This window comes from Pithys albifrons, chromosome 19, assembly GCF_047495875.1.
Source record: "Pithys albifrons albifrons isolate INPA30051 chromosome 19, PitAlb_v1, whole genome shotgun sequence".
Lineage (NCBI taxonomy): Eukaryota > Metazoa > Chordata > Aves > Passeriformes > Thamnophilidae > Pithys > Pithys albifrons.
The window spans coordinates 3,356,221-3,383,225 of NC_092476.1; the positions used below are offsets into that span (position 1 = coordinate 3,356,221).

Consider the following 27,005-nt stretch of genomic DNA (forward strand, 5'->3'; position numbering starts at 1 on the left):
CTGTCCGGCCACCCTCCCATCCCTGCTCCAATGTATCCGGCCTCCTTCCAGTCACCTGTCTGTCCGTCCGTTTGTCTGTCCCTCACAGCACCCCGCTGTCTGTCCTGCCGCTTGCCCGCCTGCCCGTCTGTCCGTTGTGCATCCGTCCTGCCTGCCTCGTGTCCGTCTGTCCATCCCCACGGCTTCCCTCCTCCAAATATCTCCCCCCGCCGTCCCCCCGTCCCTCTGTCCCCTCCCTGTCCCTCTGTCCCCTCCCCGTCCCCGCCGTGTCCCCGCTCGGCCGCCAGGGGGCAGCACCGCCCCGCGCGCGCGCTCCGCCCCGCCCTCAGCGCCCCCTGCCGGCAGGGACAGGGTAACGGCGCTGAGAACAAAAGGGCACCCCGACAGCCAATGGGCGCCCGACTCCGCCGCTCGGCTCTCTCTGATTGGCGGAGGTGCAGCCAATGGCGAGGGAGTGGTGCCTGTCCGTCTGTCCCCACGTGGGGTTGCAGCGAGCGGGGGGGAGCGCTGGCCCTTCCCGATCCATTCCCCGCATCCTTGATCCCATCCCGCATCCCTGACCCCATCCCGCATCCCTGACCTCATCCCGCATCCCTGATCCCATGCTGCATCCCTGGTCCCATCCTGCAGTCCCATCCTGCATCCCTGACCCCATCCCGCATCCCTGACCCCATCCCGCATCCCTGATCCCATCTTGCACCCCGGTCCCATCTTGCACTTCCCATATCCTATATCCCTCATCCTGCAACCCCATCCTGCATCCTGCACCTCCCTGCCTGCATCCTGCATCCCTGATCCCTGCCTGCACCATCCCACAATCCCAGCCTGCATCCTGGCTGCATTCCCCCCGTCCCTTCCTGCATCCCTGCCTCCCCCCCTGTCAGCGGGATGCGGTGCCACCAGGATGAGGTGGCACCAGAAGGAAGCTGGCACCAGGACAGGGTGCCCAGGGGTCTCTGACCTTGCCCTGCATGACCATCTCCTGCTCCCACACCGAGCTGGGGAGGCCCCTGGGGATGCTGGGGGTGTGGTGAGTGCCCAGGGCCAGCCGGGGTGCCCATCCCGGGGGGTGCCAGGGGTGGTTGCAGCAGGAGGGAAACTGAGGCAGAGCGGAGAGCGGAGCCGGCACCAGCAACGGTTCATATATTTATTCATAAGCCAAGTTATCCATAAAAAAGTTCCATAGTAAAAGGCCTTTACAGGAGTGGCGGCTCATAAAACCTTTGTTTAACCCTTTGCTCCTTTTTTTTGTCCTTTTGGATTTTGTTTATCCTGTTTTGTGGCATTTTTTTTTCTTTTTTAGTGTTTACACTGGAAAAGCCCCTGTACACGTTCTGCAGGCGGCGGCGGCGGGACGGGCCAGCGTCCGCCGGCCCCGGGGGGTCCCCGTGGTGTCCCCAGTGTCCCCACGGCCCCCCGGGGTGCCCCCGCGGTCCCCCCCCTATTGCACTGGGGACGGCGGCGCTGGGCCCCCCACCCGGGGCCGACCCCCGCCCTGGCCCCTCTGTACAGCGCTCCCCGCTGTCCCCGCCCCCCCAGGCTGGGGACACAGTGCACTGAAACGACCCCCTTCCCCACCCCGCCCCCCCTTCCCGAGGATTATTATTATTTTTTTGTGGTTTTTTTTATCATTTTTGTCTTTTTTTTTTTTTTCCTTTCTCGGTTTTCCATAAAACTTCCCAGAAGAAATACAATATTTACAGGCAAAATAAATAGAACAACACACCTGATTTCTGCTTCACCTGCTGGCAAACAGTCAGAGGTACTAGGGAAAGTTATGGCTTGTAGGGGAGCCCCCCCTGCGCCCCCCAATGCGCCCCCAATGTCACTCCAAGCTTTGCATAAGAGCTGGGCAGGACCTGCAGAGGTGGGTCCCTGTCCCCATCCCTGGGGGTCAGCATAGGATGGGCACCCCAGGGGGGGTCAGCAGAGAACGGGCACCCCAGGGGGGTCAGCACAGGATGGGCACCCCGTCGGCGGTCACCAGGCGGCCCGTGGTGGGGTCGTAGGTGCCCGCCAGGTAATAGAGGTCCTGGCGGTCCTGATACCTGCGGCCCCGCGTGAGCTGCTCGTAGTGCTCCCGCCCCACCACCTGGCACTTGTGCGAGATGGTCTGCACGTCGTTCTCGTCCTCGTGGCACGACTGGTACAGCGCGTTCTGCGGGGACAAGGCACCGTCACAGCCATGGCATGGCCACCGGGCACCGCATGTGGCTACCTGGGGTGGCTACCTGAGGTGAGACATGGCTTTCTGACATGGTACATGGCCACCTGGTACAGCACGTGGCTGTCTGGCATGGGACATGGCTACCTGGCATGGGGCATGGCCACCTGGCATGGGACATGGCTACCTGGCATGGGGCACGGCCACCTAGCATGGGACATGGCTACCTGGCATGGGGCATGGCCACCTGGCATGGGGCATGGCTACCTGGCATGGGGCACGGCCACCTGGCATGGGGCACGGCCACCTGGCATGGGACATGGCTACCTGGCATGGGACATGGCTACCTGGCATGAGACACGGCCACCTGGCATGGGACGTGGCCACCTGGCATGGGACGTGGCTACTTGACCCAGTGTGTGGCTACCTGGCAGGATGCATGGCTACCCTGCATCATGTGTGACCATGACATGGTGCATAACATGACATGGCACGTGGCTACCTGACATAGTACATGGCTACCTGATGTGGTCTGTGGCTACCAGACATAACACATGTGTACTTGACATGGTACATGGCTACCTGGCCTGGCACATGGCCCCCTGACATGATGCATGTCTAGCTGGCATAGTGTGGGGCCACTTGACATGACACATGGCTACCTTACATGGTGTGTGGCCACACAACATTGTTCATGGCCACTTGGCACAATGTGTGGCTACCTGACAGGACATATGGCTGCCTGTCCCCACCCCACCCTCACCTTGCCATCGCTCTGGCGCTTGCCCAGCTTAGTCTCCTCGGGGTGGTAGAACCACTTGACCTTGACCACCATGTTGCTGGCCCAGGACTCCCACATGCTCTCGATGCGGCCGATGTAGGGCAGGTTGGGCCTCCCGGCCGACAGGAACACGGCGCAGTCGCCCACGCGCAGCGTCTCCTTGCCCCGCACAATGGCCTTGTAGAACAACTTCCGTGCCTTGCCCTTCATGCCACGCCGCTGGGGGGGCACAGGGACTCAGGGTGGCTCAGGGAGGCACAGGGACCCCCAAACCCGCCCCACCAGTGCGGTGACACTGCGGGGAGCAGCAGCAGGGGTGGGTGTGCCCACAGCATGTGGGCAGTGCCCTGTGCTCGAGGGACACAGCCAGTGCCACCAGTGCCCAAGGGACACAGTCAGTGCCACCAGTGTCCACAGGACACAGCCATTGCCACCAGTACCCAAGGGACACAGCCAGTATCACCAGCACCCCTGCATCTCTGTCACACAGTTGGTGTCACCACCACTACCAGCCGAGTGACACATATGGTGTCACCAGCACCCCACACTGGGCATCCACATGTCACAGCCAGTGTCCCCAGCACCCTGAGCACCCAGGGCTCTGCCCCACAGTCAAGCACTCTGACCTGCAGCACCTGGCACCCAGACAAGTATCTATCTATGCACCTGCATCCTGAACCTTGCCCCTTGCACACAGGGACGCTGCCAGGCACCCTTGCACCCCCTGCACCTTGCTCTGTGCACCCCATCCCATGCCCCAGCACCCACACACCCACACCCCATGCACCTTGCTCTGTGCACCCACACACCCTGCCAGGCACCCCCACACCTCCACCTGTGCCCCTGCCCTGAGCCCCCAGGACCTGTGCCCACTCCTCCCCTCTCAAACCATGCCCAGAAGAGTGCCCACGGCAGGCACTGGCCATGCCAAGCATTAGGTGCTCGGGTGCCGGCTGTGCCAAGCTTTGGGTGCCCATGGAAGGTGCCAGCTGTGCCAAGGGTGGGTGCCCCCCTTACCTGTGTGGGGTTCCCCGACCACCTCCAGAGCTGGCGTGCGGGCAGGAAGGCGGAGATCTTTGGCCGGTTTTCCACCGAGGGCAGGCGCTGCCGCCGGGAGAACTCTTTGGCTTTGGCGAAGCTGAGGGCCTCCTTGCGCTTGAGCTTGGCCTTGGGGCCGGCGGCGGCCGCCTTGGAGAGGAAGCAGCGCTGTGGTGCGGTGCCCTTGGGTCGCAGCGCGTCCGGCTGCGCCAGCAGCGCCGGCACCGGGTGCGACAGGCAGGTCTGTAGCAGCAGCGCCGAGTCCTCGTCCTCCGAGCTGTAGGAGGAATCCTCATTGTCGGAGGAGCAGAGACTGGACGTGGAGATGGAGCCAGAGCTGGAGGAGGTGGAGGAGCCCGAGGAAGAGGAGGACACCGAGAGGCGCGTCATGAAGCGCGAGGGGACATCAGCGCCCAGCCCGGCCGCCTCCTCATCCTCGTCCATGTCCGAGTAGGAGCTGTGGCAGTCGCTGTCACAGTTCAGGGTGAAGTCCCCGTGCCCCGAGTACTTGCGCAGCGCCAGCCCCACAGGCAGTGGGTGTGTGGCCGTGCGGCCGCGCCGCTCCCGGTTGCCCAGCCCAGCGTGTCCGTAGCCGTGGCTGCCCAGAGGCCGCTCCAGCCTGGCCCCAAAGTCCTTCTCGGCCAACAGCAGTGCCTTGCACGTCTTGTTCTTGGGGGACGTCACCCCTTCGTGGTCCAGCTTGACCAGGAACTCGCCACTCACCGCCTTCCTGCGCCCGCTCCTGCCCACCTCCGCCTCCAGCCGCTCGGCTTTCTTGGAGCGCAGGAGCTTCTGTGCTGCGGGCAGCACCAGCCCAGTGCCGGCACCGAATGAGCCATAGGAGCTGGCGATGCGGCTAAAGGAGTCGGCGCCGAAGGCGTTGCCGAAGACAGGGGCGGCAAGGTGGTGGTGGTGGTGGTGCAGTGGGAAGAGAGTCTCTTTGGCCCGCAGCTTCTTGGTGCTGCCGTTGACCTGGAAGAGGTTCTGCAGCACGGCCGAGCCCTTGTTCGCTGCCTTCCGCTTGGTCTGTGCCATGGCTGCCCAGCTGAGCAGGGACCCTCCACGCCGCCCGGCCGTGGCCTCACTCAGTGCCGGTCCCCGGCCCCCCGACAGCCCCTCCACGGCTTTGCCTGTGGGAAACAGCGGTCAGGGGGGGCTGCAGGAGGGAGGGAGGGCAGGAGGGAGGCAGGGATGCTCTGGGGCTGTTGTTTTCCCACACATCCTTCCCTGCAGGCTGGTCCTCCATCCCCAGCCTTGCACCTTTCTCTACATCCCAATATTCCCAGCCCCCTGCACCCCTCCTCTCTCTGCATCCCAACACCCTTCCATGCATCGCACCTTCTCCCCATCCCAAAACCACTCCTTGCATCCCATCCAGGTAGGTGATCCATTGGTGCTCTTTCCCCTCCCATACCGCTTTTCTCCTTGCCAGTCGCCTTTCTGCCGGAATTCCGGGCTGCCTGGGGCCCGTGGTCCGGGCAGAGCGTGGGGGGCAGCGCTCCAGGGGTGCCCACGTCGCCACACGCCCGCTTTGCCCGCCGGCAGGAGCTGGAGACCAGCAGTGCTGGGGAGGGCTCGGTGCCTGTGAGGAGAAGCGGGGGGTCAGGGCGGCCTTGTGCCCCCCATGTGCCCCCCCAGATTCCGGGATCCCAATCCAGCTCCTCACACTGGATCTTGAAGTCGGGGGGCAGCAGGCGGATGTTGGACACGGCGATGTGTCCGGTGTCCCCGTCGTCGAACTCCACCAGCACGGCCTCAGCATCCTCCTCCTCCTCATCGCTGGAGGAGCCTGCAGCACGGGAGGGCAGTTGGGATGGGCACAGGGTCCCCCAGACCCCCTGCCCCGCAGCCTGCTCCCCCCACCAGCCTCACCTCGCACCACGTTCCCTGGGTACAGGCACCGGGATTTCTGGCTCCAGTAGGCGCAGACGCGGGTGCCGGGCGGGAGGCTGCGGCGCGACTGCGGCCGCACATCCAGGACCTGCAGGGAGCACCATGCTGGGCTCTACAGGCTGGGGGGAACCCCACTGTGCCCCCCAACCCTGACCCCCACCACAAGCTCCCCACTCACCGCCTCCTGCAGCAGCTGCTCCTGCGAGTAAATGCGCTGCCGGTTCCCCCGCTCGCCCTCGATGATGATGCTGTAGCTGGGGAGGGGGCACAGAGGGTGATCAGTGCCCACCTTGGTGCCCCTCCCATGCCTGGGACATCCCCCAGGGCTGGGACCTCCCCAGTGTCCCCACTCACATATCGGGGGGCTGGATGGTGCGGACGCTGCCAGCGTAGAGCAGACTGTCCTCCTTGGGAATGAGGATGTGCAGCCCATCCCGAAGATCCTCCTTCTGGATGGCACAGGCGTGGGGCACCTCCCCACGTGTGCCCCCTGCCAGGCAGCCCCCCAGCTCCTCCTCCTCCTCCGAGAAGCTGCTGTTGTCATCAAAGTCGAAGTCGTCCTCCACGGTGAAGCTCTCCAGCAGTTTGCTGACTGCCCGGCCCTTGCACTGTGGGAGGGGCCTCAGGGTGGGTAGAGGGCACAGAGGGGCTGTGTCAGGGCTGGAGGGGACCCCCTTGGATCTTACCTGCTTGGTGGCCACTTTACTCTTGACCTTGGCCAGCTTCTTGCCTTTGCTCAGGATGGTCTTGGCGCTCCGAGGGGAGAGGGCCAACGAGAGTGCCCCATTCTTGCGCTGTAGGAGAGGGGGCAGAGCTGGCTGATGGGACCCCAATGTGACCACAGCCCCCCGGGGTCCACTGGTGCCTCCCAGCACCCCAGTCCCCACACTGCTGCTCCCCAGCTCCCCCAGCACCCACAGCCTGGGCAAAACCTGCACCCATCCCTTGGCACTCCATGGTCCCATCAGTGCTCCCCAATGACCCCAACACCCTAAATACATCCCATGGTTCCACTGAACATCCCAGTCCCACACCCATCCCCCTGCACCCCCCAGCCCACAGGTGCCCCTCAACCAACCCAGAACCTCCAGCCCATCCAAACCCCACAGCCCCTGCACCCCCAGCCCACCACTCACCCTGAGGGCTGCCTGCAGCCCTTTGCTCTTGCGGGTGCCCTTCTTGCCCCTCTCTCCCAGCCGAGCCCCCTCGTCCCGCGGCCCCAGGAGCCGGGGGTCGGTGCCCCCAAAGAGGCTGCCAGGGGGTCCTGAGGGGCTGGGGCCGCCAGGGGCAGGGGGCCTCAGGCTCTCCTTGTTCTTGGCCTTCAGCTTCTTCTTGCTGCCCTCAGGGCAGCCCCCCACCTTCCGCCGCCCTGGCACCTTCTCCAGCTTCCTGGCACCCCCCGGCTTCACTGGCCGCTGCTTGATCTTCACCTCCCCTTCGGCGCTGCCCAGGCAGCAGGGACCTGGCAGGGACAGGGGTCAGGGCACCCCACAAAAGTGACAAGGTTTGGGGAACCCCAGAGTTGCCCACTCAGCCCTGGCACATGCCTCCCAGGGCTCTCGCCCCTGTGCCCCAATTACCTAGCAGCCCCTGCCTTTCCTTCTTCTTCTTGGCCTTCTCATTGGCCTCCATCTTCACCACAGAGGATGGGGAGGGTCCCAGCACAGCCACCGGCCCTGCAGGCAGGGACAGCCCCGGCTCCTCATCCCCCTCCTCGCTGTCTGTGTCCTCCTCCGGCTCATCTGCAAGGACAAGGGACAGCTGTGAGGGATCCCTGTGCACCCAGGTGTGGCCTCCACACCCCCAGTGCAGCATGGGGTGAGCTGGGACCATGTGTGACCCCCACACCTGTCCTGAACCTTCTGCAGCCCTATGCTAGACTCTGAATCCCCATCCCTCTGCTGAATCCTGCACTCCCAGACCCATGTCTGGACCCTGTACCCCCAACCTTGTGCTGGACCCAGCACCTCCAGTCGTGACTCTGAACTCCAACTGCAAACTCACACCCCCATCCCAACCAGATCCCCATCCTGACCATGCATCCCGTTCCCATCCCAGATCCCTCACCATTATCCTTGTGCCAGACCCCACAACCCCATCCCCACCCCACACCCCATCCTGTGCTCCCCTTGCCTCTGAAGTGGGGGGGCTGTCGGGGGCCGGGGTCCTGCCCCTGGTACTTGGAGCCCTTGGAGACCTTAGGTCGGTTCAGCTTCTTCTGGATGCGGGCGCCGGGGTTGGGGTCCCTCCGGCGGAAGGGGCTGAGGCCAGGGGGCAGCCCCTTGCTCTTCACCTTCTGCTTCAGCTGCAACAGCCCGTGAGTCACCACACAGGGCAGGGGGCCCTGTGCTGGGGGGGCTCTGGGGAGCCCAGGGGCAGAATAGGAGCCCCCAGACCACGCAGGACTCACCGGGGAGCCCTGGAGGCTGCCGAAGGTCCCCCCTGACAGTTTGCTCCTCTTCTTCTGGGGCTCGGGGTCCCCCCTCAGCTCGGCACACAGCAGGGACAGGCTGGTCTTCACTGCCCTGCGGGGAGCACGACATGGGCATGGTGTTTGTGGACACCCCCAGAGGGGTCCTGCACCCCTGGAGAATCCTGCATCCCCCTGAGGGTTCCTGCACTGCAGCCCAAATGAATCCTGTACCCAACTCTGGCTGGCTCCTGCACCCCTCAGCTGCCATCTCCCTGTTCTGCTCCCCATGCCTACCAACATTTTGTGACAAAGAACATGGAGATTAATAATTTTTCCCCTTTTCCATCTTAACCATGGCCCCATTTAGCAATGATTTAACAAGGGGGGGTCTGGGACCCCCCAGCACTCCCACACACCTTCCCAGCGCTTGGCTGAGTGCACAGGATTGATGGGAGTGGAGAATAGAGTGTGACAGGGTCAGCCTATGCTGTGGGGCTCCATGGAATGCTGCTCCCACCGAGACCCTCCCATCTTCCATGGGAGTGAGTGGATGAGCCCTACTGAACACGGCAGGTGATTGGGGTGTGATGGGGGTTCCCGAGCACCAGGAGGGTCAGACCCCCCAGCTGACAGGGTCATGTGTCATGGGTCACTCACTTGACCTTGCGGCTCTCGGCCCTGCCCAGAGTGCTGGAGTGTTTCCGCTTCCTTGGCCGCCCCGGCCCGCGCCGTGCCGGGCTCCGGGAGCTCTCGTCACGCCTGGAAAACCAGGAACAGACACCGTGAGCAGAGAGAGACCCTCCCACCACCAGGCTGAGGACAAGACCAAACTCACCACACAGATTAAGCACCAATGCTGCCCCTACCCCACGGCCCAGCCCCAGGAAGGGGATGGAACAGGACGTACTCATGGTCATGGCGCCGCTGCAGCCTCACCAGCTCCCGCTGCTTCTCCTTGTAGCGGCGCTGCAGCTCAGCCAGGCGCATCCGCACCTCCACCTCCTGCGTGTTCAGCTGCTCCATGGCCGCCTTCAGCGGGCACACCTGGGGGGCCACAAGGGTTTGGAGGCAGCTGGCATCGCTGGCAGTGCCAACAGCCTCAGCTGCAGGGCAGAGAGCAGGCACAGCTCGTCCCAGCTCCCACCCTGCTGGGAGACACTCACGGTCTTGGTTTTGGGGGTCCAGGTGTACTTGCGCCGGGGGACGCGGGCGCGGGGCGGGGGTGAGATGGGCAGGGGGCTGAGGGCAGGTGGGCTGCCCTCCCGTCCCGCCGCCTCCACCAGTGACCAGGCAGCTGCCACTGTGGCCAGGTTCTGCAGGTTGAAGGCCAGCAGCTCCTCATCCTCACCTGTGTGGACAGAGCAGGGTCAGCGGGGATGGACATCCAGACCCCGTGCCGGGAGCAGACCCTCAGCTGTGGCCAGGAAGGACATGCCATGCCCCATCTGGTGACCCCATCCATGGGGAGGGGGACTTCACAGCCACCCCTCTGCCCCATCCCACCAATCCCTCCGAGTGAGACCCCACAGCCAACCCCTCACATCACAGTGCCCCAGCCCAAAGCCAGGATGGATTCCCCCTCCACCCCTCCCACACACCAGCGGGGCTGGGGATGAGCCAGGACACTGGCGGTGTGTGGCCATCCCTGCCGGGGCCCCCGGCATTCCCTGGGGAAGCCGAGCCGGAAGGGAATCCCGGTGCCTGCCTGGAGCCAGCGCTGGAGCAGCGCCCCAGCTTCAAGTGAAGCATGGCACTGCAGCATGGCATGGAATGCAGTCCACCACGCCCTCGGTACAGGGTGTATTGGGGGACACTGGGGGCTGCTGGGGCTACCAGAGTGCACCAGGGACACTGAGAGGCCACGGGGGCACCTGGGGTCACCCACCTTCCCTGGCCAGGTCACAGCGGCGCCGGCGCAGCTCCAGGTCAGCGAGTTCGCTGAGCAGGGCGATGCCAGGGATCCCTGAGGGGTGGGGGGCGGGCGAAGGCGGGGCCGGGGGGCGCTCCTCGGGCTCCTCCAACGCTGGCAGCTCCCCCAGGTCGATGCCGGCGGCGATCAGAGCCTCCAGCCCACCCGGGTAGCCCTGGTGCCCACTGGGCATGTCACCATCCTCTTCCTCATCGCAGCTGCCCTCTGGCTCCAAGCCATCGCTGTCACCTTCCTCCTCCTCCTCTTCCTCTTCCTCCTCCTCCTCCTCCACAGTGGGGGGCAGCAGGGAGCCCTCCACACCGGGCAGAGGATGCTGCTGCTCCGGCTGCTCCGGTCCTCCCTGATCTGCGTCCCGGTGCCCCCCGCAGGGCTCCTCGGTGTCCGCCGTGGCCGGCGCTGCCCCCCGCTCCCTGCACAGGGGCCCCGGGGGGAGCAGCAGGTGGTGCCGGTGCAGCAGCACCCCAGAATCCTCGGCCGGGGGATCCTGCGGGGGGCCCGGCTCCCGCAGCGCCTCGGCCGTGGGGCTGAAGGTCCGGGACTGCTCGGGCTCGGCGGGGGGTGAGCCAGCGTGCACGGGGTCGGGGTCTGCTGGCTCGGCCGAGTGTGTCGCAGGGTAGCCCATGGCGGTGGCGGGGTAGCCATACCCGGGGGGCAAGTCTGCGGGGAGTGGGGGCATGATCAGCAGGAACTCCCCGGTAATCCCCAGCCTCCCTCCCCTCCGTCGGTGCTACAGCCTTACCTGGCTCCAAGGGCTTGGGGTACCGGCGCAGGGGCTGCCCCTCAGCCTCGCCCTCGCTGCCCTTGATGGGGGTGGGCAGGGGGCTGGCGGCGGGCGAGCGGGGGGCCACGGCCGGACTGGCGGCAGGGCAGGCAGGTAAAGTGCAGGGGGCCGTGGGCAGTGTCACTGGGCATTTGGCCGGGTGCCGCAGGGCCGGCGAGTGGCAGCAGGGGGACAGCTTGGGGGGCGTGGGGGCCGCTGAGGTCAGGCCCTTGGCTGGCGGGTTTAAGGCAACTGCTTTGTGGGAGGGTTTGAGTGGCTTCTCGGGACCCCCATCCTCCAGCTCCAGGGGCTGCTCCTCCGGCTTCCGCTGTGAGAGGCAATGATGAGACACATGTCAGTCCCTGTCCCACAGCCTGGCATCCCACATCCTTGCCTTGCAACCCACATCCCTGCCCTGCATCCCACAGCTCTGCCCTGCATCCATCCCACATCCCTGCCCTGCATCCCACAGCTCTGCCCTGCATCCCACATCCCTGCCCTGGATCCCACAGCTCTGCCCTGCATCCCACATCCCTTCCCTGCATCCCACAGCTCTGCCCTGCAACCCATAGCTCTGCCTTGCATCCCACATCCCTGCCCTGCATCCCACATCCCTGCCCTGCATCCCGCAGCTCTGCCCTGCATCCCGCAGCTCTGCCCTGCATCCTACATCCCTGCCTTGCATCCCACAGTGCCATCCAGCCCCACACAGCCCAGAGTCCTGCTCCACCATCCAGCTCAGCATCCTACAACTCTGCCCCACATGCCTGCCCAGGCCCTGCCCCTCTGCCTATCCCCAGGCTTCCCGTCCTGCCCTGCATCCCCCAGCTCTGCCCCACACCTCCCACCCCAACCCCCATATCCGGCCTCACATGCCCACCCTCGAGCCTGCCCTGCATCCTCCAGCCAGCCCTACATCCCATTCCACCCTCAGGCCCCCAACATGCCCCAACCCCTGGCACCTGGCCATGTGCCTGGCGCTGGATCTCGAGGGCCTGGGCTGCCCGATGCTGCTGCTGCTGCTGCTGCTGGAGGGCGTAGAGCTCCTGCTGCCGCAGGAACTGTGACCGTGGGTACACGGGCAGCTGCCCTGTGTGCTGCAGGTGGGCACTGGGACCCCGACCTGGGTACATGGGGGGCCACAGCGATGCCTGGTCCATCACGTCGGCTGCAGATGGCAGAGTATCAACTGGAGAGTGACTTCAGGGTCACCCCTCAGACCCCAGCAGTGCCCCACCCCAGCCCTGTGATCCTGGCACAACCAGAAGGGACCCCCATCTCCTAGTCCTAGACCCCCAAAAGTACTTGAAAAGACCCCATCATACTCCCCTGTATCACCAAAAAGAGTCACAGAGATCCCATTGTTGTCCCCATCATCCTCTCCTGCACGAATCCCACAGTACCACCCACATCTCCCACCGGGGACACATCTCCCACCCTGCACCCCCAACAGTGCCTACAGAAACACCACTGCACACCCATGAACCCCCAAAAGTAACTCCAGTATCCCCCATCTCCTCTCCCCCAGCCCCATCCAGCCCCCAGGACTCCCCTCCCCAGCACAGAGTGCAGGTCCCAGCCTCACCCAGCGTGTGGGGGGTGCCGTGGGCAGGGGGCTCAGTGGGAAGGATGACCAGCTGGGCGGGGGGGTCCTGGGCGAGGGGGAACACGGGCTGCATGGCACTGGGCATGGAGGTGGGGAAGGCAGGGGGCAGGTTCTGGTGCAGTGCTGGGTGCCCGATGCCTGCAGGGATTGGGGAGGGGGTCTGTCAGCACCCCGCTGTGGGGGCTCAGCACCCACTCAGCCCCCCCAAAGCCCCCCCACTGACCGTAGGAGTGCCCCCCCATCCAGATGGAGGGGCTGCGGGTGCGGGGCAGCCAGTGTGTGTGCGCAGGGTGGGCGTGGGCAGAGGGGTCCCCTCCGAGCTGCCCTGCTGGCAGTGACGAGCCTCCTGCCATCATCAGGTGGGGGGTCAGCTCCCCAGGACACCCCCCCGATGGGTGCAGCCGGGCAAACTCCACCAGGTCCTTGTTGTCCCTGCAGGAAGAGGGAATAGAGAGTGTAGGGGTAGCACTGGCATCACTCTCCCCTTTATCCCCAAAATTACTCCCAGGGATTCACCTCACATCTACATATCCCCAAAAAGGACCCCTCTCCCACCCCTGAATGACCACGGACAGTCACGTGGACCACCAGCTCCCAACATGCACACAAAAAAGCATCCACTGGGACTCCCATTTCCCACCCCACACTCCCAGCAGCACCAACAGGAACTCTCCCATCGCTCTCCCCTGTACCCCTAAAAACACCCAGAGGGACCCCATCTCCTAACTCTGCATGCCCAAAGGATGTCCAGGGTCCCCGAGATCTCTCCCTGCACCCTGAGGATCCCCACTATCCCTCTCCTGCACCCCAGGGACTCCCATCTTCTGCCTGCTCCCCAGCAGCCCCCCTGACTCACTGGAGCAGGATGTCCCTCCCGGGCAGCCCCAGGCGCTCCTCGCACAGCCGGCCCCGCTCGTCCTCAGCCTCCATCTCCATCAGGTGCACGGGGCGTGCAGCGCCTGCTGCCATGGGGACACCATGGTGGCATCAGTGTGGCACCACCACCCCCTGCCACCCACAGCCCCCTCCCCAGCCCTTACCTTTGACTCCGGCCGCCGCCCGCTGCCGCCCGGTGCCCCCGGTGCCGCTGTTGCCGTAGGGCTCGTGGCGGCCCAGCGTGTCCTTCTGCCGCGCCACGGCCACGGCGATGCCCACGGGTGGCTGCCGCACCTCGCCCTCGGTGCCACTGGGGCCCAGCGACTCGTGCTCTCTGCCACGGGCACAGTCTGGCCGCTCCAGCTCCAGCTGCCCCTTCCCCGGTGGGAATTTAGTGTCCTGGTGGGCGCAGCTGCCCTTGGTGCCTGCCAGCCCCACGAAGGGGGGGCCCTTCTGCCCCCCCAGCAGTGCCCCATTGCTGTACTTGAGCAGGTTCTTCATGGCCGAGACCTCGTCGGGGGCGTTGGGCACCTCCTGTGCCCGCACCAGGCCCGCACCAAAAGGGTCCAGGTAGGGGCCCCCCTTCTGCTCTTCTGCCACAGCCAGGGGGGGCCCCTGGCCCTGCACCCCCCAGGGGGGCAGGGGATGCCCGCTGTAGCCCAGGGCACCCAGTTCCAGGGGTTTGCGCTTGCCCTCGGCCGCCTCAGCCTCGGGGTGCTGCTGGTGCCGGATCCGAGCCACCTTCTGTGCTGGGGGGTCCTTGGGGGGGCCCTTCTCTAAAGTGCAGCAGGAGGGGCCAACGCGGACGCCCAGGGGGTCAGGGCGGGGGGCGCGGGAGCAGTCAGGGGCTGGCGGCACCTCGAAGTAGCCTTTCTCCAGCCCCGCCTTGGGCGCTGGGCACCGGCCAGGGAAGGGGGGTCCCTCAGCTGTGCTTCCTCCCAGGTACTCCAGCCCCTTCAGACGCGTGCCCGGAGCCCCCCAGTCCAGCCGCCGCTCTGCTGGCCCCTCGGCCTTCAGTGGGTGGTGGAAGGGGGCACCGTAGGGCTCGGTGCCCGCCTCGGTGTGCCGCTCCTTGCTGTCCCCACGCTCCATCCCACCGGAGTCCGCCTGGAACGAGCGGCTCTTGTCCGTCGGGGGTCCCACCGAGGGCACCAGCGTGGCCCCACTCAGCTTCAGCTCGCGGGCAGGGGGCTCAGACAGCGGGCACAGCACTTCGGGGCCGGCGTGGAGCGGGAGGCAGGGGAAGGAGCCGGCCGTGGGCACGGTGTAGGACACGGCGTGGTGCAGCATCTGCCGCCGCTCCACGGCCTCACCGTAGGGCTGGGGCACCTCGGGGACCCCCGGCTCCCGCTCCTTGGGGGCGCAGCGGGTGGCGCGGGGCAGGGCGTTCCCGGCACAGCTGGGCAGTGCCGCGCGGGCACCGTCACCATCCAGTCCCTTGGCACCCAGCAGGCACGAGGCCAAGGGTTTGGGGCGCCCGTCGCCGGACCCCCGCGGTGGCACCCCCTCCTTGCAGTGCCCCTCAGGCGGCACCGACAGCACCGCCTTGTGCCGCTCCTTGGGGTCCTCCTCGGGCAGCCGCTCCTTGGGGTCGCCCTTGCCCCCCTTCTCCTTGCCCACCAGGAAGCGCTCGTAGTCCTTAGAGGTCTTGGGCAGGGCACTGCTGTCCCGCTCCCGGCTGCAGGAGCCGGCAGGGGGCCCCGGGGCGGCGCGGGCAATGCCAGGGAAGCCGTGGCTGGTGGGGAGCAGGGGGGGCTGCGCCGGAAGGTTCCGTAGGTAGAAGTTATCTGGAGGGGAAGGTGACGAGTGAGATCCCCCCCAGGCCCCCCACCCAACCAGTCACTGTGCCAGTGATGGGAAAAGTGGGATGAAGAGATGGGTGCCCACCACCCACCGCCACTGCTCAAGCACCAGGCATGTGCTCTGTCAGCAGCCCCCCACTCCAACACCAGCACTGGGACAGGCACTGAGCCCCCAGCTCTGCCCATCTGGGGACACGTAGCCCCACGGGGGGTACCCCAGTGGCCCCGGTACCTGCCTTTCTGGCTCTCGTAGAAGCGGTGCTGGCCATAGAGCACGTTGCCATTGCCATGGTGGTCCAGGTGGCCCATGGGCAGGAAGGTGGAGGCCAAGCTCCCGGAGAAGCGGGGGTACCCTGGGGCTGAGGGCACAGGGTCAGGGGGGCTGGGGTGGCACCTCGCCCAGCACCCCAAACCCACACCACTCCAGCTGAGAACATTCTGTAGAGCCCGTGATTCCCTCCATGCTGGGACCTCCCACACCCTCTGGAAGCCGCGGGGCGGGGAGGGGGCTGAGGCCCCCCAGCCTCGTGTCAGCAGTGGCCGTGCTTGGCTCGGCTCAGCACGGCTCGGGCGGGCTGTCCATCAGCCGCGTGTGCTGCCCGTCCCCGTCTCCCCGTGCCCCCCCGGAAAGCCGGGAGCCAGCTGGCAGCCAGTCAAACTACCAGCCGGGCCGGCTGCCAGGGCCCCGCGCCAGCACCGCCGCCCCGCTCCCACTCCTCCAGCGGGATGGGGACGCCAGCAGGATGGGGGGGCATGGGGAGTCGGTTTAACCAGGGCTGTCCTGGCGGTCCTCACGCTGTCACCTGCCCTAGCACAGGGGCCCCTGCCTGAGTTCATCATTACCAGCCCCAGTCCAGCTCGCAGGGTGGGGATTTGCATCCCGGCACAAGCCCCTCCAGCCACCCCAAACCCCAACTGCAGGAGTTGAGCCTGGTTCCCATGGATGCCTAGGGGGATATGGGGCATGGTGCTAGCTGTACCCACAGCAACACTCCGAAGCTGTTGCCCAGGGGGCCTGGATCCCATCTACACAGGCACTGGTGCGGAATGATCCACTGGCACTGGACAGAGCCCCAGCCACATCTTGGCCACCTGCAGGGACCCCCTGAACACCCCCCAATCCCGGCGCGCACTCACCTTCATGGGAGTGGGAGAACCAGATCTGGGAGGTGCCAGAGTGGGGTCCACAGAAGGCTGGCTCTGGGGGGGAGGCGGCAGGGCCGGCGGGGTGGCTGGGCCCCCCCGAGCCCAGGCTGCTGCTCAGGAAGCCTCCCATGAAGGAGGAGGGGGGAGCGCTCCCCATCAGACTGCTGCTGGCTGTGGGGAGAGCACACAGTCAGGGGGAGAGCACACAGCTGGGAGGGTGCTGAGAACACAGCTGGGGGGACCAAAGACACAGCTGGGGGTTGAGGACACATCTGGGGGGGCCAAGGACACAGCTGGGGGGCTGCACGGGCCCTGCTGGCACACACAACCTGCCACACCCTCGTGCACATGGTTCCCACGGGGCTGTGTAGCCCACGCTGCAGTGGTGCACACACAGCCCTCCCGAGCACGTGTCCCTCGTGTGATCGTGTCCCTCATGCACACACATGCCTCAGGCACACGTGGTCCATGAGCACACATCCCTTAAGCATCACCTCCCTTGTGCACACACATCCCTCGTGCATGGACAGCCCATCCCTTGTGCACAGCCTGTGAGCCACACATCCCTCGTGATCACACCCCTCATGTCATCATGTCCCCCGTGTTACGGTGTCCCTCATGCACACACGCTGCTTGTGCACATCCCCCCCGTGAGCTCACACAGCCCTTGTGCAACCACACCCCTCGTGCCACTCACACCCCCAGCCCCACGGTGCTCACACGTGCACCTGGGCATGAGAGGGGCACCACTGCCCTGCCCTGTGCTTGCCCTGAGTGCACACACATGTGTTGGCACATGAGAGACTTTGCACACACGTGTGGCTCCCCACGCAGCTGTTCCCAGTGCCGGGACAATCCCGAGGGGCCCAGGCTGTGCCACACTGGGTGTGTGCACACATGTAAGTGTGCACGTGTGTGTGTGCACTCGTGGGTGTGTGCACATGCGTGTGCACACATGTGCAGGGAGGGGCAGGAGCAGCTCCCATGCTGACCCTGCCACCTCCCCCACAGACAGGGGGGCCCCAGCACCCCTGGGGAGGGCCATGGCTGCGCTCCCCATCCCGCCCCCCATCCTGCTCCCATCCCGGCCAAGCCGTGAGATCACGGTGGAAACTCTGGAGCTGGTGGCCAGCGGCGGGGCGGGGGAGCCGGGATGGAGGAGCCAGGATGGGGGAGCCGGGATGGGGGAAGTTGGGATGCGGGAGCAGTGGCTCCACACTGCATGGCCCCACTCCCCGTGTCCCTGTGGGGCAGCGTGGCCATGGCACGGCTCGGCACAGCTCGGCACGCGTGGCGTGGTGCAGAGCGCGGGCTGGCCGCCCGCCCGGCCGGGGCAGGAAGCGATGCTTTGCTCTCTAAGCCGGCCCACGCTCCCCAGCTAATCCCGCCGGGATGCCTCTGGGATGACTGTCGGGATGTGGTTTCAGGCAGCTTCGCTCCTTCCTCTGCGGCGAGGCCAAGCCAGGCAGGGCCGCGTGGGCCGGGGCCATGGCCACAGCCCTGGGAACCGGACACGCACCAGGATGGGTGGGCACATCACATCGTGCCAAGGCATCCCGGGGGATCCCTGCCCGGTGCTGCTTGTGGCCGGCCCACCCGCTGCACCCTGGCCATGCCAGGGGACCCCATCCAGGCGTGGAGCCATCAGCGTGCCGGGCGGGAAAACGAGGTTTCCAGAACAAGACTTTTCTGGAAGCTGTGGAACGGGCTGGAAAAAAATAACACTCCACCCCACTCCGATGGCGGCCGGGCCAGGGTGTCCCAGGGGGCTGTGGGGCCACCGCTCCCCACCACCCACCCGCTGACTCATGGGTCCCCCGGCACTGCCGTCCCCACATTCCCATCCGCCGGCTCTTGACCACGGCCCCTGCACACTCGTGCTCTGCCACAGCTCAGCATGGAGCATGGGCAAGGAGAACTCCCTGCTCTGTCCCCTCCAGCCACGGTGACAGTGAGGACAGTGACGGGGCCCTGGGACCGTGCACAACTCGTGTCACCAATGAGCCACCAGTGTTGGAGGAGCCCTGTGCCACAGAGCCTGAGACCGCGCACAACTCATGTCACCGAAGAGCCGGCAGCATCAGAGCAGCCCTGTGCCATGCCGGGCACAGCACCGTGGGGCTGGTTGCCAGCACAGCACAGATGGGCTGCGGGTCCCACCGCGGCCCCCCCTGCAGCCCCCCCAGCAGCGTCACCCTGGGAACTCCCTGGCCGGGCTCCCCGAGGCCAGCGCCGTGACTCAGCCCCTCCGGCATCGCTCCCAGCTCCGGCATGAAACTTCCCTTGGCCCCAAATCCACAGAGGGTCACACGTGTGACAAGAGGGCCAGGTCTCAGCGCGGCTGCGGTGACAGTGTTGGGGGTCTGCAGGCAGGGGTGGGTCACTGGGGGGACCCGTGGAGGGCAACAAGAGGTGCTCCCCTCCCTGCAGCTGCTCCTCGCCCCCACTCCAAGTGCAGCGCAGATGGGAATGTTCCGGGAAGGCAGAAAGTTTCAGGGCCGGGGTGTGTGGGAGGGGCTGTGGCCCCGAGGGGTTGACCCCAGGGCTGCTCCGGGGTCCCCAAGGCGGTGACAGCCCCCAGGTCCCCGCGGGGGGGGGGGGGGGGGGAGACGTGCGCAGGGTTGGGTTTCTCCCTCAGCTATTTCAGGGCTGGAACATTCCTAACGAAGCCGGGGCTGCGGGTGGAGGGCTGGGAGCTGGCAGGGACCCTCACGCCACAGCTGGGCACCCCCGGGGTCCCCTGAGCCAGGCAGGGAATGGAATGCAGCCCCCAGCACCCCCCCATGTCATTCACAACCCGCACAGCCCCTTTAAAAATTTGGCAAACAGGGAATAAACGGGCTCTGGCTCCCTCGGTGCTGTAATTCCAGCTGAATCCATATTGTTACGGCACTAAATGAACGCCGTGATGGTGAAACGCTGCCGGAATGTGTCTGACAGAGCCAGGGGGGCAATCCCAGCGTTATCTGATGGGTTATCTGCTCCAGAGGGCCATAGACAAATGTCCTGGCTGGAGCTGCTGCACACTCAGCACTTGCACACTCACCAGGGCTGTGTGTGCACAGGGCCCACAAGGATGGTGCACACTCCTGGCATGGCTGGCACAGGGTGCTGGCACAGTTGGAACACATGGGCTGCTTGCATACACCATTTGCACACCCACTGCACGATTTGCACGCCCAGTGCACAACCTGGTACACGTGTACTCTGCAAAACCATTTCTGGAGCACAAGGAAGACAGAGAGGGTCCAGTCCTGGGGTCCTGATGTCCCACCCCACTCCTGGTGTCAAAGCAGGATGCAAAGCATATGGGACCCCCAGGGGAACCCCCAAAACGTGGGGATGATGGTGACTCCGTATCACTCAGTGTCACATATGTAGGGTAACAGAAGGGAGTGACCCCAAGAGGCCCCCCAGGACTCATCACCCCCTGCTCCACCCAGGAGGGACCCCAGGACCCAGAGGGGTCAGAGCCTGCTCTGGGGTGATGCTGTGAGGCAGGTGGGGTGCAGGCAGGGCCAAGGAGGTCCCGAGGAGCTGAGGGGTCCCCCGAGACCCCCAAATTCCCTGTGGAGCCTACACGCATGCCCAGTGTTCCCTGGGCAGCAAGAGGGGCTGGCAGCAGCTGCCCATCATCCCAGGGCCCAGCACGTGGCCGCATCTCCACATGGATCTAGCTCATGACTAAGGAACAGTGGAACCACTCGGGGATGATTCTGAGAGACCCGGAGTGATCCAGTGGGACCCGGGGTGATCCGGTGGGATCTGGGGTGATCCCGTGGGATGTGGAGTTCTGCACATCCCGCTGCTCTCACCAGCCATGCGTGTGTTCCTCGGCCCCTCATGGCTACCGGGAACAGCCCAGTTAATATCCAAATCTGCTTTAACTTTGACACTTACTTTGCAAGTGCACCACAAGCAGTGGCACGACTGGGATGGCTCAGAGGGCTGGGGAGAGCGAGGAGCCCCCCGACCAGAGCCATGCCAGAGCCGTGCCAGAGCCATGCCATGGCCTCCAGCCCCTCATCAGACCCGTCTCCAGGGAAGCAGCGATGCGGAGTGGCTGCAGCACTGGCACTCAGCCCTGTGTCACCACGCGGCCAGAGAAACTGTCCCTACCTGCCCCATCCTTCCCCCTGAGCTCCCCTCTTCAAAAATCATGTTGGGGAACCACACAGTGCCCCGTCTGTGGGGTAATCCAGGGAGGGGACAGGTGTGGGAGCACATCCAGCCACCGATTCACTGCCACCGGGATGCACACCCTGCACCAGGATGTGCACCGGGACCTGCACTGTCATGGCCAGGCTGCACGCCAGCATCAGGATGCACAGTGGCATGGCCATGGCCAGGCTGCACATCAGCACCGGGATGCACGCTGGGATGCACATAACAGCGTGGCCATGGCCAGGCTGCACACCGGCACTGGGATGCACACCAGCACCAGGATGCACACCAGTACCCCTGGGGTCACACCACACACCAGCACAGCCACGCTGCTCCCAGCAAAGCGGCGCCACCGTTTCCCAAGGCCACGCACCGAGGGCTCGGCCATGGTGACAATCAGCCCAGCGCACTCACAACTCTCCACCAGTCCAGAGAAACATCCGAAGGACAAAAATCGCATCCAGGCCCCAGCGTGGCTCAGTCCGAGTTTCCCACCCCATGGCTGTGGCAGAGGCACTGGGACCCCTGGCCCTGCTTGGCACAGGGCGTGCCAGGGTGGTGGGACCCACCACAATCGGGGCTGCACCTACCCTGGGTGGGCTCTGGCAGCTCTGGGGGTCCCTGATCCCCCAGCGCCAGGCAGTGCCACAGCCCCCATGCCACCACCCATCCTGTGCCGATGCCAAACCTGACGCCGGCTGGAGCGTTCGGTTCCAACAACGCGCGGCCCTGAGTTACGGCTTTAATAAAATCAAGGAAAACAGTTTTATCTCCCATTCCCAGGGAGGCCACCGGCCCCGGCAAAGGCTCCTGGGAGGTGTAGTCCGGCCCCACGCCGGGAGCCATTTGGGGGAGCGTGGCCAGAGCTCCCCCAGCCCCGCCATGCCCCCCGGGCACCGCCACGCCACGGCCAACCGCAGGCTGGCTCCGTGCGCTGGGTGGGGTAATTATCAATCATCGGCTTTAATTACCACGCCACGCTGCCACGGCTGCCGGCAGCGCGGCTGGGCCGTGCCAGGGGGGCCAGGGGTGCTGTGCACAGGGACCCCCTCCCGCCGGCCACGGAACGATGCGGTTTGTGCGCCCCGACGGCGCTGCGGGGCCGCGGAGCGCAGCTCGCTGGGACGCGCTCCGGCAGCGCCGGCCCTGCCAAAGCCGGAATATTTTTAGCTCGTTCTGTTGTTGGGTTTGGCTTCTCGGTTTTTTTTTTCGGTTTTTTTTTTCGGCGCGTTTCTGCCTGGGTATTTTTAGCCAGATCCATGTTATTTTAACAACCTCCGGTGCGCTCCGGCTCCCATGTGTCGCGCAGGCCGCGGCGGGTGTGACGGTCCGGCACGGGGACACGGCCACGGCCACGCCGGGAAGCCGCAGGGAAGCCGAAGGGAAGCCGGCACTGCTCGGCACTGGCGTTCCCCCAGGATCCCCCGCATGGCCGAGCAGCCGAGCCCCCACCCCAGAGCCAGGCTCCGAGCCCCCCCACGCCCCGCCACTTCCCCAATGCCAGAGGGAAGCAAGGCAGGGTGGCCGCTCAGCCCCGCGGTGGTCCCGGCACTGCGACCCCGGCACAAAGCGAAACCGCTCCGGCCGCGGGCCCGACGCCACCCCGGCAGCCCCCGGTGCCCCCCGGGCTCTGCCTCCTTCCCGGAGCCCCCACGGCTGTCACCCCCCCGCGCCGGCCCGGCCGTGCCCCCCGCCCTAATCCACGCACTAATTGTAATCCCATTAAAGCAGATATAATTTTATTAGTATTCACAGCTCATCAAGGCGGCGACAATAACCGGCGCTGCCGCCGCCGTGCCGCGGCCAGACAACCGCCCGCGCCGGCGGGAAGTGGGGCCCCGGTGCTGTGCCGAGCCGAGCCGTGCCGAGCCGGCACACCGCACCCGTCCGGCCCTGCTGCCGCTCCGGCTCCATCCCCGAGCCCAGCGCTGGCAGCGGGGGACCCACTGGCGGCGCACCCCGCGCAGTGAACCCCCGTTTAGGTGCTGTGCATTCCAGTTTAGGTGCTGTGCACCCCAGTTCGAGTGCTGTGCAGCCTCAGTTTAGGTGCTGTGCACCCCAGTTCAGGTTCTGTGCCCCCCAGTTTAGGTGCTGTGCACCCCAGTTCAGGTGCTGTGCATTTCAGTTTAGATGCTGTGCACCCCAGTTCTGGTGCCCTGCAGCCCAGTTTAGCCGCTGTGCAGCCCAGTTCGGGTGCTGTGCAGCCCAGCCCAGCCCTGCCCGGCCGCAGCCGAGCACATGCCGCAGACAAAGCCGCAGGGCAGCCCGGCCGCGGTGCCCTCCTCTCCTCTCCCTCCTGTGCCGCTCGGTGCTGGGCCGTGGGCTGTGCTTTGTCCGGCCCCGCCGAACACGCGCCGCGAGCCCCCTCTCACGCTGACACTTCGGCGCCGAATCTCACCGAGCCGGGGCTCGGTGACCTTCCCCTTGCACCGCCGCCCCCCGGCCCCGCACGGAACGGCCTCCTTGTTCATCCCGAACGCGCCTCCTTCCCGTCCAGGCACCGCAACCTTTCCGGAGCAGACGCGGGTCGCGCTCCTTCCGCGCCGGCGGAGCGGACGGGTGGGGGGAAACAACCCCCGAGTGCGGGCGAGCCCTCGCCCCGAACCACCGGGCGCGGTGACAGCGGGATCGGCACAAAGGGAGGCCGAGCTCCCGGTGCCCGTGCCGAGCCCCCGCAGCCCTCCCGGCCCCCCGCACAGCGCGGCCGTCCCGACCCCTCTGACCTGTGTGCGTGGCCATGGAGATGGGCGCCGGGAAGTACTTGGTGGGCTGGAAGTGTCCAGGGGGCTGCACAGCCCCGTGTGCCGCCCCCGCCACGCGCCCGGTGCCGTGCCGGTGGCCGAGGCTGCCCCGCTCCGACAGCAGCCGCGGCGGAGCCGCGAAGTCCCGGCCGTCCATGCCGGGTACAGCCACCCGCGGGGGGCTCGGCGGGACCCCGACACGGCTGGAGGGCGATGCTCAGCTCAGCGCCGCGCCGGGCCGGCTCGGCAGGCGTCGTGCCGCGCTCCGCGCCGGGGCTGCCGGTTCATCCTCCGCTCCTGGCACGGGGAGAGAAAGGAGACAGTGAGAGCACGGCCGGGGTGGGGGCACGGCCCTCCCTGCACCTCCAAATCCGCTCCCCTCAGCACCGCACCCCCCGTTTCCCCCGTGCACAACCCCCTTTCTCTCCGGTTCGCAGGGCCGCGGTGTCCCCGGCACAGCCGGTGCTCGGTCCCGGTTTCCGTGCTATCCCCTCGCGCCGTACCCCCGGTTTGCAGTGCCCAGTTTCCTCAGTACCCCCAGATCGTGGTGCCCAGTTTCCGAAGGGCACAGCCCCCCGCTCCTTGTGCTCCCGGAGCGCAGCCCCCCCTCCTTTATCCGGTCCCCCGGTTCTCCACCCCGGTCCCCGGAGCCGGGGCACGGCCGCCCCCTGCTCGGGGCCCGGTTCCCGCTGCTCCGGCCTTTTCTCCGCGTTGCTCCAGCTCCGGTTTCCCGGCGCTCGGTTCTTTTATCTCCCCGGCTCACCCACCGTGTCTCCCGGGGCTCGGCCCCCGCTCGCCCTCGGCTCCCCCCGGTTCCCGTTGTCTCCCCGGGGCTCGGCGCCTCCCTCGCCGCGTTTCCACTATTTATTTCCTTCCTTCTTTCCTTCCTTCCCCAGCCCCACTTCCCCGGTATTCCCTCGGCTTCCCTCCAGCCCGTTTCCCCCGGTGTTTCTCGGTGCCCGGAGCCCTCGCTGTCCCCGGTGTGTCCCCGGTGCCCTGCCCCGGTTGTTCCGCGGTGTCCGGCCCCGCTGCTCGGGCCGTGCCGGTGCCCGCCCGCCGGGTCATTGTTCTGGAGCGCCGGGGCCGGGGCCCGATCCCGATCCCGATCCCGGGGGGAGAGCCGGGCACGGGCCGGGCGGCGGCGAACAAAGGGGCGAGCGCGGCCCGGGGGGCGCGGAGCGGCGGGCGAGCCCCGGGGCGAGAGCGCGGCCCAGGGCGGAAAATACGCGTGTTTTCCGCGCTAAACCCGAGCACAAATATCGTTAAAACCGCGGGTTTTCTTGAGGTAAAAAAAACCAAATGCAAAGCGAAAAATGTTAATGTGAATTAAGCAAAAAGGGGAAATATTTAAAGAGAAAAATTTAAGCAGAAAAAGGGCTCAGTGCGGAAATGTTTGAAGGCGCAAAGGGTTCAGTGAAGCAACGTTTGATAAGCGAGTGATTTAATGGACAAATGTTTTCACGCACGAAATTTTAATGAATAAAATTTTAAGGCAATGCGTTTTAAAGCGGCGGGTTTCAAGGGCGGAAAGTGTTTTAATATAAAAAGACCAAAGAGGAAAAATGTTTTAATGGGAAAAGATGAAGGGAAAAAATATTTCGGTGGAAAAAGATACAGGGAAAAATGTTCCGGTGGAAAAAGATACAGGGAAAAATATTTTTGAAGGAAAGAGACGAACGGAGAAAATATTTTGATGCCGAAGAGATGCAAAAAAAAATATTTGAGTGCAAACAAATAAAGAAAAATAAACAATGAGGAGAAAATGCAAAAAAAGGAATTTGCAAAGAATAAATGGAAAAAATAAAATCCAAAAATCCAAAATAATTAACGTCACAAAAATAAAAAAAATAAATCCAAGAAAGCAGAGAAAAAAAAATCCATAAAGCGCTAAACGCAAATAAAAATAATGCTCAAAGCGCAAAACAAAACCCAAAAAAATTAACACCCAAAAAACCAAAATAAATAGTGCCAAAAAAAAATTGTTAAGGCGTAAAAAAAAACAACAAACCAACAAAAAACCAACGAAACCCAAAAAAAAAACAATAACCCCGGAGCGCCCGAAATTAAAATAACCCCCAAACAACAACAACAACAACAACAACAACAAAAAACCCACCCGCGGATCGCAGTTACTTACCGGAGGGGCGTTCCGCGCGCGGGGCGAGTGCGGTCCCGTGGCGGGGGTGCGCGGCGTGCTCCTGCCGGTGCCCGCGCACTGCCCATGCACCGGCTGCTCCTGCAGCAAAGGGAACCAACCGGGGGTGTGTGGCGGGGGGGGGCGGCGGGGGGGAGGGGAGGGAGGGGAAGGAGGTGGGGGGGTGGGAAAGGCGGAGGGGGGGGGGGGTGTGGGGGGGTGTGTGCGGGGCGGGGGGGGGGGGGGGGGTGTGGGGTCCCCGCCGCGCCTCCCGCTCCTCACGCCGCGCGCGCGCTCCGCCGGGGCGGGCGCGCCCCGCATGCTAATGAGCGCGTGCCCCGCGCGCCCCGCGCGCGCGCGCCCCGCCACCCTCGCTGATTGGCCGCCGCGCGGCGCTCGCGCCCCGCCGGCCCCATTGATGCCCCCCCCCCCCCCCCCTCCATTCTTACCCACGGCGCGCGCGCCGCGCGTCAGGCCAGCGCCACACCCCATTGGCTGGAGCGCCGCCAGCAGAACAGCCAATCACGGCCCGTCACGGCGGCGCCCGATTCAAGCCCGGCGGATGAATGGGGAGGGGAGGCGGTGCCGCGCATGCGCAGTGCGCAGCCCGGCGCCGTGTGTGCTCCCCCACCCCGCCCGGCCCCCGCCCCGCCGCAGCGCGCGCGCCCCCCCCGCGCGCCCATTGGCTGGCGCCGCGCCAGAGAGCTGTCAATCACGCAGTGTAAACAAGGCGCTGATTGGTTCGCGCCACGGGCCGTTTCAAGGCGCCCCCTCGGGGGGGGGACACGCGCGGCGGGGGCGGTTTCCAGGCCCCCCCCCCCCCCCCCCCCCCCCCCGCGCACACCCCGGAGCGCCCCGGGCCGGGGCAGCGATCAAAGAGCGGCGAGAGGGGAACGGGCCGGGGCCGAGCCCGCAGGTGGGGCACGGGGCGGCGATGGGGCCGGCGATGGGGGCTGCGGTGGGGGCTGCGGTGGGGGCTACGTTGGGGTGCAATGGGGGCTGCAGTGAGGGCTGCGATGGGCTGCAGTGGGGACTATGTTGGGGTGCAATGGGGACTGTGATGGGGCTGCAGTGGGGGCTGCGATAGGGTGCAATGGGGGCTGCAGTTGGGGCTACATGGGGGTGCAATAGGGGCTGCAGTGACGGCTACGGTGGGGGCTGTGATGGGGCTGCAGTGGGGGCTACATTGGGGTGCAATGGGGGCTGCAGTGGGGGCTGCGGTAGTTGCAGGCCCTGTGGGGTGGGTGGTGCAGCGTAATGTGGGGGGGCCATGCAGAGCAATTGGGGGCTGTGCAATGAGGGGATACAATGTGGGGCAGATGTGAGGAGCAGGGTGGGGGTTGTGAAGTGCTGGGGGTCTGTGCTGTGTGGGGGGCCATGCAGAGCAAAGAGAGGCTGTGGAAGGGGGGCTCCAATGTGGGGGGCTGTGCAGTGTGGGAGGTGCCCTGTGGGGGGGCCATGTGGAGCAGTGGGGGGGGATGTGCACTGTGTGGGGTTGCAGTGTTGGGGGGATCGCACAGGCCAGTGTTGGGGGTGCAGTGAGGGGAGTCATACAGA

General features: G+C 65.6%; 1 protein-coding gene across 5 annotated transcripts; it reads right to left on the reverse strand.

Moving 5' to 3' along the window:
- Positions 1–1,133: 1,133 nt before the first annotated feature.
- Positions 1,134–25,582, reverse strand: BAHCC1 (BAH domain and coiled-coil containing 1). 5 transcript variants are annotated; one of them, XM_071573479.1, is made up of 28 exons: positions 25,452–25,582; positions 23,297–23,611; positions 16,401–16,580; positions 15,500–15,622; positions 13,626–15,248; positions 13,442–13,547; positions 12,809–13,017; positions 12,565–12,723; positions 11,942–12,147; positions 10,959–11,307; positions 10,491–10,876; positions 10,175–10,457; positions 9,453–9,637; positions 9,197–9,333; positions 8,947–9,048; positions 8,287–8,401; positions 8,010–8,181; positions 7,457–7,618; positions 7,013–7,338; positions 6,563–6,670; positions 6,231–6,484; positions 6,055–6,130; positions 5,856–5,964; positions 5,650–5,772; positions 5,398–5,565; positions 3,963–5,113; positions 2,928–3,164; positions 1,134–2,158 (listed from the first exon to the last, which is right to left on the reverse strand). In XM_071573479.1, the coding sequence occupies exons 2-28, from the start codon at positions 23,469–23,471 to the stop codon at positions 1,952–1,954; spliced, it is 7,431 nt and encodes a 2,476-aa protein (XP_071429580.1). In that variant the 5' UTR covers positions 23,472–23,611; positions 25,452–25,582; the 3' UTR covers positions 1,134–1,951. The 5 variants fall into 5 exon arrangements, with proteins under 5 accessions (XP_071429580.1, XP_071429579.1, XP_071429576.1 ...); XM_071573478.1 differs by having other exon boundaries at positions 10,175–10,876; positions 13,442–13,544; XM_071573475.1 differs by having other exon boundaries at positions 10,175–10,876.
- Positions 25,583–27,005: the final 1,423 nt, after the last annotated feature.